This window comes from Malania oleifera, chromosome 11, assembly GCF_029873635.1.
Source record: "Malania oleifera isolate guangnan ecotype guangnan chromosome 11, ASM2987363v1, whole genome shotgun sequence".
NCBI classification, from domain to species: Eukaryota; Viridiplantae; Streptophyta; class Magnoliopsida; order Santalales; family Ximeniaceae; genus Malania; species Malania oleifera.
Genome location: NC_080427.1, coordinates 43717183 through 43731244, shown reverse-complemented (window position 1 = coordinate 43731244; position 14062 = coordinate 43717183). Strand labels below are relative to the sequence as shown.

Below are 14062 nucleotides of genomic sequence, written 5' to 3'. Positions count from 1 at the left end.
TTCCTTTCTAGTTTTAGTTACCTGTGAGATCTTCTCCTCTCTTGTTATTTCCTTTCTTATTACGATTATTAAAATTTTTTCCAATAGTTGGTTAATAATGGAGATTTTGTGTTTATGATTTGTAGGCTTAGTACATGCATTTTTGTGTTTTTTATTTGCAAGTTTTGGAATGTACAAAGTTTTTCAAAAAGTACTATTGCATGGTGATGTAGAACAAGAAGTAAGACCTTGGGAAGATCCTTGCCAGAAAATAATTAAGAAGAGTTGGCTTAAGGAATTGTGGAGTTAAGTTAGTAGTTTATAATGTGTGGTTAGTAGTTTATTATGCGTGTTCAATATTAATTAGTATAGGATTATGTGTATTTGAGGGTTGTTTGTAATATTTGTGTAAAGTAGGGGTATATTTATAGTGTAATGTAGTTTTAGGGGTTTAAGTGTAATTTCATGTAAGGAGGCTTTCTTATAAATAGTGTATGAAAGCCCTGTTGTAGGCAATTGTTGATGAATTTGAATTGAAGTGAACGTGAGTTTCCCCCTAGTATCTCCTCTCTCCTCCTGATGTAGGGGTAGAATCAAGTTTCTGCAGCCATGGAGAAATTAGAAGAGAAGAAGAAAGGGGAAGGGAGGAGAGAGGAGATACCAAGGAGAAACTCACATTCACTTCAATTCAAATTCATCAACAATTGCCTACAACATGGCTTTCATACACAATTTATAAGAAGGCCTCTTTACATGAAATTACACTTAAACCCCTAAAACTACATTACACTACAAATATACCCCTACTTTACACAACTATTACAAACCACCCCTAAATACACATAATTCTATACTAAATAATATTGAACACACATAATAAACTACAAACCACACATAATAAACTACTAACTTAAGCCCACAATTCCTTAACCCAACTCTTCTTAATTATTTTTCAACAAGGATCTTCCCAAGGTCTTACTTCTTGTCCTACATCAACTCTCCCCCAATTGAATGAGGCAAGAAACCACGTTCCATTGGCAGCACCATAAACCTGACTTGAGAATCAACATCAATGAACTCATTGGGGATGACAAACTCTACAATAGGAATGTTTGAAAGACTTTGGATGTCTTCAAACATTAATTTCCTTCTGTGTATTGTCTTCAAGCTGAGTAATTATGATTGATTTTTGTCTTGGTTCATTGGTAGAGCGGACTTCAAAACGATTTCTTCCTATTAGAGTGAAAGACAAATGTGTTCTCATGTCCTTGAGTCACACCTAAATCATCCAACCAAGGAGAACCAAGTAGTACATGGCCAATGTTCATGGGTATGATGTCACACCAAACATTAACAAAAATGCCACCCATTTGGATAGGAACTAAACATATTTCACAAACATGCATGGTAGTGTTGTCAATCCAAGATATCTCATAAGGCAGTGGATGAGGTTCCTGATGAAGTTGCATATGAGTGACTCCATTTCTAGAAACCACATTCATAGGACATCTTCCATCAATGATGAATTTGCATACATTTCCTCCACACTAGAGAAATGTGTGGAAAAGCTTGAAATTGTGCCCAAATAATGATAAATGGCATTCTTTCGTCCAATAATTTGTCACCATATTGCCGGATTTATGTGATATGCTGCAGCTATATATCAGCAACAGCCCTTTAACACAATTTTCCTTCAATTCTCAAACTAATGCAATCGCATAAACTTAACTCTGAATTTTGAAGAAAGATCTTTATATTCACCTTGATATTAATTGTCCTGCTGAAATGAAACAAATTCACAAAGAAAACTCACAAATTACAGCGACAAAACCTGATTCTTGATGCTGGCAGTGAATATTTCTAGGTTTTCATGCCAAATTATCGTGCTCGCTAACAATATATTGTGTCCGCAATCAAAATATCAAGCTGCAGATCAAATTATTGTGGAGAAACTCAAAATATCGTGGCTGCAGGCAATTTCTCACAAGACAGGAAATTGCAGAAGACTCCGGAGGACCTTGCTTTGTCGGCGGATGGGGCGTGTGAGTCACCGGCAGTGAGATTCTGGCAATGAAACTTCAGGCGACTGCAGATCAGTGGGTGGGGAGCACTGTGGTGAAAAACACAAGACACTAGGGTATCTTTAAGGCCGACGGCTGGAGTATACTTGTCCAGCGCATGGGGGTTCCTCTGGTGGTTGGACAGTGATGAAATTTTGAGGGTGACGATTTCAGGGGGCTTTGATACCAAATGATGCAGGGGCAGCATCAAGGTCCTGCAGCCATGGAGAAATTAGAAGAGAAGAAGGAAGGGGAAGGGGGGAGAGAGGAGATACCAAGGGGAAACTGACATTCACTTCAATTCAAATTCATCAACTGCCTACAACATGGCTTTCATACAGTAATTATAAGAAAGCCTCTTAACATGAAATTACACTTTAACCCCTAAAACTACATTACACTACAAATATACCCCTACTTTACACAAATATTGCAAACAACCCCCAAATACACATAATCTTAGACTAATTAGTAATTAGTACTGAACACACATAATTAACTACTAACCACACATAATAAACTACTAACTTAACCCCATAATTTCTTAACCCAACTCTTCTTAATTATTTTCCAGCAAAGATCTTCCCAAGGTCTTACTTCTAGTCCTACATCACCTCCCTTCCCCTTCTTCTCTTCTAATTTCTCCATGGCTGCAGAACCTTGATGCTGCCCCTGCATCACACGGTTTTTTAATTGTATTATAGCCTGGATTCACACTCAAAATTGTATGTTTCAAATTTTTTTAATGTATTTGTGTTAAAAATTGTGTGTGGTCTCTACTAGTTGTAGGGTGTGATTTAGAAAATTGTCTATCCGAAAAAAAGGAAAAAAAAAGAACACAAACATGTACTTCACTTGTGTAACACAAATTCTTTATACAAATATTCAGTCCCAAGCCCGGATAAAGGAGCAAGGTCGTGTTGGGTAGCTAACAGTCAACATAAAACTTTGTCATATCTTATTATCATGAATTCTTACCAAATTGACCTAGATCAGGGGAATAGACTAGGTCAGTATAAAAGGGAGAGCATAAATAAGTTAGAACAAGAAACTAAAATTAGATTAGCAACTTGGAATATAGGGACTCTTATGGGAAAAAGTATGGAAATAGTGAAAATAATGTTTAGGAAGAAAATTAACTTAATCTGCCTTCAAGAGACAAAATGGCTATGAGCGAGTCAGAGAAATTGAAAAATCAAGATTTAAACTTTGGTATACTGGTAAAGAGAAACATAAAAACGAGGTGGGCATTATCATAAAAAAGACCTAAAAGATAATGTAATTGATGTTAAAAGAATAAGGGATAGGATCATTAAAATTAGGATAGCTTTAGACTTGGAGATAGTGAATGTCATTAGTGCTTATGCTCCCGAAATATGCGTAACAGAAAATCTTAAAAGACAATTTTGGGTACATATGCATAGTACTTTACAAGGGAAACCAATGTCTAAAGAGACATTCATAAGAATTGATTTGAATGGTCACATAGGAAAGAATAATATAGGACATGAGAGGAAATAAGGCTAGTGATACAATTTTAGATTTTGCCATGTCTTATGATTTGGTTATACGGAATACTTGATTTATAAAAAGAGAAGAACACTTAATAACCTTCAAGAAGTCGGCATAATAAAAGCCAACTAGATTTCTTCTTAACTAAGAATAGCAATCATCTATCTTGTAAGGACTGTAAAGTTATTCTAGGTGAAAGTTTGGCAACACAACATAGAGTCCTAGTGTTAGATGTACATATTAAAAAATGGATGAGAAGGAGTAGCATAAATCAATGCAAGAGATCTAGATGGTGGAACTTGAAGGGAGATAATACAGTAAAATTTAAAGATAAAATGAACAAAGTGTGATTGGAGAGTAGGGGATAAGGTTGATGCAAATACTTTTTGGAATAGAAAGGCAAATTCTATTGTGAGGATAGCAAAAGAGGTTTTAGGTGAGTCCAAAGGAAGATACTTGGGTTGGTGGTGGGATCAAGAAATCCAAAAAACCGTTCAGACGAACAAAAAAAAAAAATTGGTATAAAATATGGCAAAATTGTAGAAATATAGAAAATCTTGAAAAATATAAAGAAGCAAGAAAAAATGCAAAAAACACTATTAATGAAGCTAAACATAGGGCTTATGATACTTTATATACTAAATTAGATATAAAAGGAGGAGAAAAAGACATTTATAAACTTGCTAGAGCTAGAGAAAGAAAATGCAAAGATTTAGGTGATATAAAATGTATAAAAGACGAGAATGATAATGTCTTAATTAGAGAAAAAGCCATAAAAAAGAGGTGGCGGAAATACTTTGATAAGTTGTTTAATGAAAACCAAAATGAAAGAATAAACATGGAACTGACAAATGAGGAGAAGACTAAAAATACAAGATTTAGGTGATATAAAATGTATAAAGGACAAGAATGATAATGTCTTAATTAGAGAAAAAGCCATAAAAAAGAGGTGGCGGAGATACTTTGATAAGTTGTTTAATGAAAACCAAAATGAAAGATTAAACATGAAACTGACAAATGAGGAGAAGACTAAAAATAGAAGATTTATTCACAAAATTAGAGTCCTTGAAGTTAAGATGACATTAAAGAATACGAAAAGTGGGAAATTTATAGGACTAGATAAAATACCAATTGAAGTTTGGAAATGTTTAGGAGATAAAGGAATTATTTGGTTAACTAATCTATTCAACACTATTTAAAAAACCAAGAAAATTCCAGAAGAATGGAGGAAATTACATTAGTACCCTTGTACAAAAACAAATGTGATATTGAAAACCATAATAACTATCGCGTAATTAAGATTATCAGTCATACGATGAAATTATGAGTAAGGCAAATGAACATAGAATAAGATTAAAAACAGGGATTTCAAAAAATCAATTTAGTTTTGTGCCTGAGAGATCAACAACAAAATTTATTTATTTTTTAAGAAGTTTAATGGAAAAGTTTAGGGAAAAGATGAGGGACTTGCATATGGTCTTTATTGACCTACAGAAAGCTTATGATAAAATACCCAGGGAAGTTCTTTGGTGGGTCTTAGAAAAAAGGGACTTTATAGTAGATATATGGAGGTCATTAAGGATAAGTAAAAATAATGACTAGTATTAGGACAGTAGGAGGTGAATCTAGAGATTTTCTAATCACAATAGGTGTACTTCAAGTTCAAGGTTCTACTTTGAGTAATTGATGAACTAACTAAACAAAATATCCAAAATGAGATCCCTTGGTTATGTTGTTTGCATATGATATCGTGTTGATTAATGATAATAGGAGCGGAGTGGAATCTAAGCTAGAACATTGGAGAGCCACATTAGAGTCTAACGGGTTTAGGATAAGTAGGAATAAAACAGAATACATGAAATGTAATTTTAATAATGTAAGGAGTAGCAATAAAGAGAAGATTAAACTTGATAATCAAAAGATTAATAGCACTGATACATTTAGATATCTTGGATCTATTATGCAAATTGAAGGGGAAATTGAAGAAGATGTAGCACATAGAATTAAAACAGGCTGGGTAAAATGGAAGAGTGCGCCAGGTGTGTAGTGTGATTGTAGAATACCCTTAAAATTTGTTGTGTAAAACCCCAAAATATGCAGAGCAGAATATACATTTGTATGTAAAAATTCAAACACACAATACAGCACTCCAATGATGAAAATACAGAACAATGCACAACCACAACAAATTAAAGGAAGCAATAACAATCACAAAGACACAAGGAATTACGTGGTTCGGAAATGCCTACATCCACGGGAGCAAATGGCAAGGATTCACTATTTCTTGTGTAAATTACAAGAGCAATACAAGTACCCTCTCAATTCTCTCAACAACTATCAACCAACACTCTCAATATATCAGATATGACATATATATAGAGTTCACAGAGGTTTTCCTTCCAAACTCCAACCATACTAACATTTCCCATTCAAAATTTGAAATCTGCGTTAAGTGTCCCAAGCCAAACCATTGAAGATTTCAGACAGAATGTATTTGGTCTGAAATCCTACTACAAACCGTCGACGGTTAGAGCCTTACCTTCGACGGTTTCCACTACTACTGCTTGATTTCCTTCATGCTTTCCTCTTGTGTATACTATCCACTCAATATGTGAGCCACAATTCACAACAATCTCCACCTTGGCAAACATACACCCCTTAGGAGAAACCAAAAAACATAAACCCACTGCTCCACCTTGAACTTGGGAAGTCAGGTTGGGACCGCCTCCTGTCTACCAACTAGAGAGAAACACCAAGTCCAAGCAACGCCGCTTGAACTTGCCGATGGCAGCTTCAGCGTCTACCATTAACCCCGATTCGGTTGTAGATGTAACAACCTGAGACTTCGCCCTAGGCTTCCAACAAGGCCTTCCCACAATAGTAAACACAAAAGCTGCTGCAAGCCTTATATAACCAAAGCCCCCTACATAGTCTTCAACAGATCTCACAACTGACGGCCCACTCTGTTGCCTGTCGAAACACCCTATTACACCATCATGAGGGACCTTTGACATATTCCGGACATCACAATCCATCCTTAGGTACCGAGCGGTAGACATTTCACATCGATTCTCCATAGAACTCCCCTGAGACGGCAAACAAAGTCTCTCTGCGGTTCCGTCTACAAAGCCACCCTAAGATAACACCAATCTCCCTGCAGCTTTATCTATGCGAATCATCAAACCAAGACCCTTCTTGGCCGTACCCAACACATTCATGTCAAAACCTTTCAACAAAGTTCCTAACTGATTAGCCTCAGTCAAAGCCTTCCCAGCCAATAACATGTTATTCACATACAACAGATACATCACCCCGCTGCATTCTATCACCCTCTTCCTCTCTGGAAGCCTCACCAACTCCCACACTTGGCACATATACAATGACTTCATCTCCTCCACCATAGCACTTATCCATCTATTTTTCCCTTTGTCGTGCACTGCAACTAGAAAAATAGTAGAAACCTTGCTACTGGTAGTAATGAACGCATAAAACACCAGAATGCTAAATTTATACCGGAGTGGTGGTCTAATAGTGCACATGGACCCACCGTGATTCTGCTGATCTCCCGAACTGAAACTCCCTGCAATATAAACAATGTCATCTCTGCCTTGGGTTTGTAACTCCACCTGCATCACAAGCCCATTTATACTAGGATATTGTTGACCCGAGATAGAACTCTCCACATTTTTGCCCTAAGTATCTAACTCCACCTGAATCACATGTTTGCTGCTGCCATAGTTTTCCAGCATTTGCTTCTCTTCCTCTACCTGAGTACGCTGCCCCATGACTTTATCACTTAAAGTTATGTCCTTGATCACCACTTTGTTTGCCACAAGATCGCCCAGCTTGCACCCACCTTTCTTATACCCCAGAAAAATGTACTGTCCGAACATAACACTAAGCCTAAATCCTTCATCACTAGAATAGTGCACCAGTGGACATCCATTCACACCCGAGTAGTCTACCGCAAAATCTGCCCACAATTCACCAGCAACTCTCCCATCTAGCGATACCTTTGGCGATCGGTCACATGAGAAACACGCCATACTTACTGACTTCACCAAGAAGTTTCCTACAAACCATGCATATAACTTGCCCTGCTCACAAAACTCCTTGAACGAAACCAACGTACTCAGTTCGAATGTATGACCTGAGAATCTCTTTCCCGGTCTGGTTCTCCACCTCAACCACAAGTTAAACCTGAGAAACACATCAGACTTGTGCCACATGAGATAAACCAAGACCTTTCGTCATACACCCATGAAAAACATAAGTCTGCCCCGTAATGCTATCCTCACCGGCCTCCAAACATTTGAATACATGTAGTCAGCCATATGCCCTAACTGCATATGCCACTGAACATCTGACTTAGATTCTACAACTGCAGCTCCACCTACAACTGTAACATCCTACAGTGCATAGACATTTCCCGCTATCTTTTCTCCTTTAATCACTATCGAGTCGCCTTCACACACTTTCATTTCCCCATTTTCAGACTTGTAACTATATTCGTTACAATCTAAAGTGCCCAATGAAACTACATTCTTCCTTAGACCCAGTACATGCCTTACATCACATATGATTCTCACAACACCATCATACATTTTGATTTTGACATTTTCAATACCAATTATTTTGCATGAAATATCATTTCCCATCAAAATACAACCAGTATTAACTGACTTGTAGGTGTCAAACCATTTTCTATTTGTTGTCATATGAAAGAGCATCCGGTATTTAGGATCCACGAATCATCTATGAGGCACTCCGAACCCGATGAAACACATTACATATCACTATCACTACTCCCTAAGTCTCCTTTTACTATATTTGCAGATTTTGACGGACCCTTAGACATATATCGGCTTTCCAGTTTTCGCCAAACTGATGCCGAAGAATCCTCATCCATGACGCGATACAACACATCATCAACCAAACACAGACGGATGGTTCATACTGCCTTTTCCTCCAACTCATTCCAAGTTGCTTCATCCATGCCTTCCGGCTGAGTTTCGTATAAGGCGTTCACCATGCCTTGCTGCACCAAGAGATCATTTACCCTTCTCTGCCACAAACCGAAATTATCGGTTCCATCAAACTTGACTCAAATTTCGCAAATGAAGATCCAAAGGCCATTACAACAATGCTCTGATACCAATTTTTGTGTAAAACCCCCAAATATGCACAACGGAATATATATTTGTATGTAAAGAATCAAACACACAATATAGCACTCTAATGTTGAAAATACAAAACAATCCACAACCACAGCAAATTAAAGGAAGCAATAACAATCACAAAGACACAAGGAATTACGTGGTTCGGAAATGCCTACATCTACGGGAGCAAACTGCAAGGATTCACTATCTTCTTGTGTAAATTACAAGAGCAATACAAGAACACTCTCAATTCTCTCAACAACTATCAACTAACACAATAAATAAATCATATATGACATATATATAGAGTTCCCGGAGGTTTTCCCTCCAAACCCGAACCATACTAACGTTCTCCATTCAAAATTTGAAATCTGCGTTGGGTGTCCCGAGCCAAACCGTCGATGGTTAGAGCCTTACCATCGAAGGTTTCTTCCTTTATGCTTTCCCTTTGTGTATGCTATCCACTCAGTATGTGAGTCACAATTCACAACAAAATTAAAAGTAAAGTTTTATAAGATGGCCATAAGGCCAACTCTTTACGGTCCAGAATGTTGGGCAACTAATAAACAACATGTACAAAAAAAAAGTTGTTGAAATGCAAATGTTAAGGTGGATGAGTGGTTTAATATTAAAGGATAAGGTAAGAAATGGGCATATACGTAATAATTTACGCATAGCACCAATTGATAACGAAATAAGGGAGGGGCGGCTCAGATGGTTTGGGCATTTGATACACAGGCCTAGTAAAGCACTTGTGAGGAGAAGTGAGTTAGTTATTGTGTCTAACATGAAAATGGGTAGGGGTAGGCTTAAAATAACTTGGAATTAAGTAGTGAGGTAGGCTTTAACAGCCCTTAATCTAATAGAGGAAAATGCTCTTGATCAGGTGAATTGGTGAAAAAGGATTCATGTATCCAACCCCACCTAGTGGGACTTAAGGTTTGTTGTTGTTGTTGTACAAAACAAAAAAAACCAAAATTAGGCGAATAAACCAACTAGTTGCACTAGACATCAAAAAAATGTGTATCACCAAATCACCAAGTAGCCAACACCCACATGGAAGCCAAAAAAAGGAAGTCGTATCCCAAATGAAATCTACAGATGAACCACGATCCAAGCATTTCTATTTAGCTAAAGAACCCATACAACTCCAAAAACTGCACACTGTCACAATATCTTTACCTTCTTATGCCTTCCAAAGCCTCTAAAATCCTAAAAAAAAACAAAAACAAAAAAAACACTAAAGAACGAGAGCAAACCAATACTCTCCAATGAACAGTATAAATAGTTTCATAAGCACCAAGACACAGGGCAATGAAGAAACAAATGAGTGTCATCCTCATTACTAGCATAAGTGCTTAACACATAACTCACACAACATGGAAGAGCCATATATGGTCCTTGAATCTATGACAGATTGTTGATGCTGACTAGGTGTTGACTATTACGAATGGCAATCCATGCAAAAGCCTTTAACCTTTGAGGGAATTTTAGCTTTCTGCACCTCGCAAGCAAGAGGAAATGAATAAAAAGAATAAAACAGTTATAAGAGTAAACACCTATATTACTGAAACACCAAATACTATCATTTCAAAATAAGAATATCGAGGGGGGGGGGGGGGGGGGTTGGAATCCAACAAAACTAGGAATGAAGCAAGTTCCTCTACTTCCCTATCCTTAAGATGTGGATGGAACAAAAAATGAAAGAAACACAAAACTATCCACAGTGAGGAAAGACAATATAGGTGCCCAAGAAGCAAAGAACAATGATAAATAGACAAAAAAGCAACTAAAAAGCATTATTCCCAAGCCAAATGTCCCTCCAAAAACATACTCTACACCATCTCTCACTTTATAGTTGGTAGAAGGAAAGGTAAAAAAGGAGTTACCTGCAAATGAATTTCCATGGGCTTACACTAAAAACTATAGCTACATATTAGCATCCCAACCATTCTTCTACAAACCAAATTTATTTTTTTTAATAATCTTATGACAAGAAATTAGTTTTTCCAAAAAGGAAAATGTCTTAACCATTTAGCGACCAAAAAAAAAAATTTAGACACAAAATTACCAAGACCCAAGCCCCATCCTCGTTAGACCTGCAAATAATTTTCTAACTCACAAGATGATTCCTATTCTCATCAACCCCTAATCTAAGAAATTCACACATAATCCTCTCTAGTTCACTCACCACCCTCCCTAAAATCTTAAACAAGGATTGAAAAAAAAAAAACAAGGGAAGCCGAAGAAACAAATGCATGGATTTAAGTGATGCTACCTCTAAGGGAAAAAGTGTGTCCTTCCACCACTTGAATAGAATAGTATTATTAGTGGACTGCAGATGAGACGATCACTCCATCCTAACACACAGCAATGCCTTAAACAAAACCCCTATTAGTTGCCCTACCAAACATCCAACTTAACACTAATAGCCAAAATAAAAAGAAAGGAGATAAAGAATCCCTTTGAAAAAGAAGTGGAATGGAACCCATCCTGCCAATAATTATTTTCCAAGTTTCGAGGTTTCTGCCGAAGGCTTAGGAACCTTAACGAGTGCTAGCCAATGAACAATTCAAGTTGAGAGCAAGGATAAGCCCCAAGGGAAATGTTCTCTTTAAATTGTTTCCATCCTTCGAACTTTGGAGATATTAAATGGTTTACAACGAGTTAGTGCAACAAAAAAAAGCCACCGCGGTGGCAGGAGCGGGGTGTTTGTTGTCCTTTGTTGTACACATGTGCAAATGGAGTCCAAAACCTTAGGGGTTGTTTGGTATCACTGCATAGAGAAACGGAAACCGGAGACGAAAACCAAAAACTAGTAACCTGTTTAGTTCATATTTACAAAACTAAAATAAATTAAAAATATTTTTAAAATGTTCATTTTCGTTCTTAAATTAAATAATATTATAAAATATGATTGAAATAATAAAATTACAAAATAATACACATTAAAAAATACAATAGTAAATAAAAATTATTATAATTATTCTACTTAATTCTTATACTTCCAAATTTTACTTTATAATAAAAATTTTATAAAGCATTGCAATTGAAAAATGGTAAAAATATTTTGTAATTGGCTTAAAAATATTTTGTAATTGGCTTCATTATTATTTCAATTATATTTGAATTCATATGATCTTTTTATTTTTATTTTAATTTCGAAGTGTATAAAATAAATAATTTAATCCGAAAGAGTTATTTTTGGATATTAAAAAATATCTAGCAACCGACTGTCAAAACAACTAAAAACCATAAAATCTTATTTTCAATTTTTTCACAAGAGAAAACCAATAACAGAAACAGAAAATTGGCAACAAAAACAAATGCGTTTTTATAATCTGTTTCTTCACGGTAGAGAAACAGAAACAAAAAACTGCAACAATATCAAACAGGCCCTTAGATCTTGGACTCTGTCAATAGGGTTTAGCATTCCGCAGGACCTTGTTTGGTCGGGATACCACTGGCCATGCTCCCAGGTTCTGGGTGTGGCAAAAGCCTGCAGATTGTTGAAAGCTCTTGGAGTAACTTGGGACATCAAAAGAATGAAACTTAACAAGGTACCGTCACATATGGTAACGCAATGCTGTAGAGAGACTAATTCTGCGGCGGTATTGTTTAGGCATCGTACTGCAACTAACTAAACCAGATGGTGATTCCCCAATCCCTGGCTTAGCCATTTTATGGATGAGAGTGATGCTCCTGATTGTGCGTGCCAAATTACCATAGATTTTTCAACAAATCATCACTTGCACAGCAGCAACTACAACACCAACAACAAAAAGACACGAGAGAGAGAGAGAGAGAGAGAGAGAGAGAGAGAGAGAGAGAGAGAGAGAGAGAGAGAGAGAGAGAGAGAGAGAAGAGGAAGACGAAGATGCAGGAATATTACCTCAATCTTTACATTTCCTTTCCTGATATCCAGATTTTCCGAATAGACTTGTCGGCTCCATTTCGTTTTCCAGTAGAACTGCGACGCAATACTGGACCAAAATCCGGCAGGATCCTCAACTGACTCTCTATACATCTCCAAATACTGACAATAATGGAAGAACATAATGATTATTAAACCGTGAATCCATTAATATGTAATGTAAAATTTTTTTTTTTTTTAAAAAGTAAGAAAGAAAAAACTCTGACAAAAGTTATCATTTCATGCCAGCACCAGATCGAGCAAATTAATTACGAATGACGTCTGATACAACAACAACAAAATGAAGCATTGGAACATGTGGGAGGAGACCTTATGGAAGGAAGGAATGCACGCCTGATTCGAGAATTCGTCGCTGGGAACGACGAGATCATTCTCTTCGGAAGCAAGTGCTTCACCCAGAATGACCGCATTCAGGTGCGATATCCTTCCGGCTCCCGAAGGAAGAATGGTCATCGAGTCAACGTGGCGCAGATGATTAGGCATCACCGATGGAGAACGACTAACGCTACCAAGTATCCGAGCAGCGCCGCCGTTGGGGACGCAGCTAGAGGCCGTCGACGAACAACTAGGATTAGGACTCCGCTGATGGAGAGATATGCAAGCTGGCTTTCTGAGTGTGACGGAGGATTGACTGGAAGAAGAAGAATTAAGCAAGTTCGAAATCGGAGACTCGAGCTGAGAATTAGGAGATGGAAAATTAATAATAAGGGCCATCAGGGCTTCAATTATTTATTTATCGCTGATTTTTTTTTTATTCACAAACACCAAATTTAAGTTTGAATCTCTCGCCACGACGCTATAAGTTTGAATCTCTCGCCACGACCACACTCACCCAGTCGCCCGTATCGTTTTCGTTGCTCTGTGTTTTTTATATTTTTTTACAAAAGATACTCCTGTCACGACAAATAAATAAAGTAAAAACTAAGTGTATACACAGCAAAAAAATAATTATTCATCACTGATAAAAAAATTCAATAGCAAGGAAAAATGTTATTGATCAATTCTAAAAACTAAGTGTATACATAGTAAAAAATAATAGTCCTTAATAATCGTAATAAAAAATTCAATAGTCCTTAATAGAAAAAATATTTTTTATTTTTTTTTAATTATATAGGAACTCCAACCACCAACGAGCCATTCGGATCTTCTGGCACTGCACCAAACCTACGGATCAGCGTTTAATAATTAAAATATCCTAAAAAATCAATAAAAGTAATATTCTAATATGATAGGAAATTAGGGATTTTAAAGCTATGAACTTCCTAAATTATGTATGATTTCATTTGTTACTCAACTATGATTGTCTGCGTAGGAGCACTTAAAAAAAGTGTCTATAGAACTTATCACTTAAAATAAACATTTTAACAAAAAAAAAAGTGGGGGAGATAGTTTGGTTAGGTACACAAAAAATTTTCAAT

General features: G+C 36.6%; 1 protein-coding gene across 6 annotated transcripts in view; it reads right to left on the bottom strand.

Annotated features, from left to right (window-relative positions):
- LOC131167891 (acetyl-coenzyme A synthetase, chloroplastic/glyoxysomal) overlaps positions 1-13523 on the bottom strand; it is a 124223-nt gene extending 110700 nt beyond the window's left edge. For 5 of the 6 annotated variants that reach the window (XR_009140174.1, XR_009140173.1, XM_058126948.1 and 2 more), the window contains exons 1-2: positions 12954-13492; positions 12603-12746 (exon numbers count right to left, since the gene is read on the bottom strand). Coding sequence is in view for 4 of the 6 variants with exons in the window: in XM_058126948.1 (XP_057982931.1) it covers positions 12603-12746; positions 12954-13358 (549 nt within the window). In the remaining 2 variants the exon portion in view is untranslated. Of the gene's footprint in view, positions 1-12602; positions 12747-12953 lie in introns of all 6 variants that reach the window. The other variant, XM_058126946.1, reaches the window with a different exon arrangement.
- Between the last annotated feature and the right edge of the window lie 539 nt (positions 13524-14062).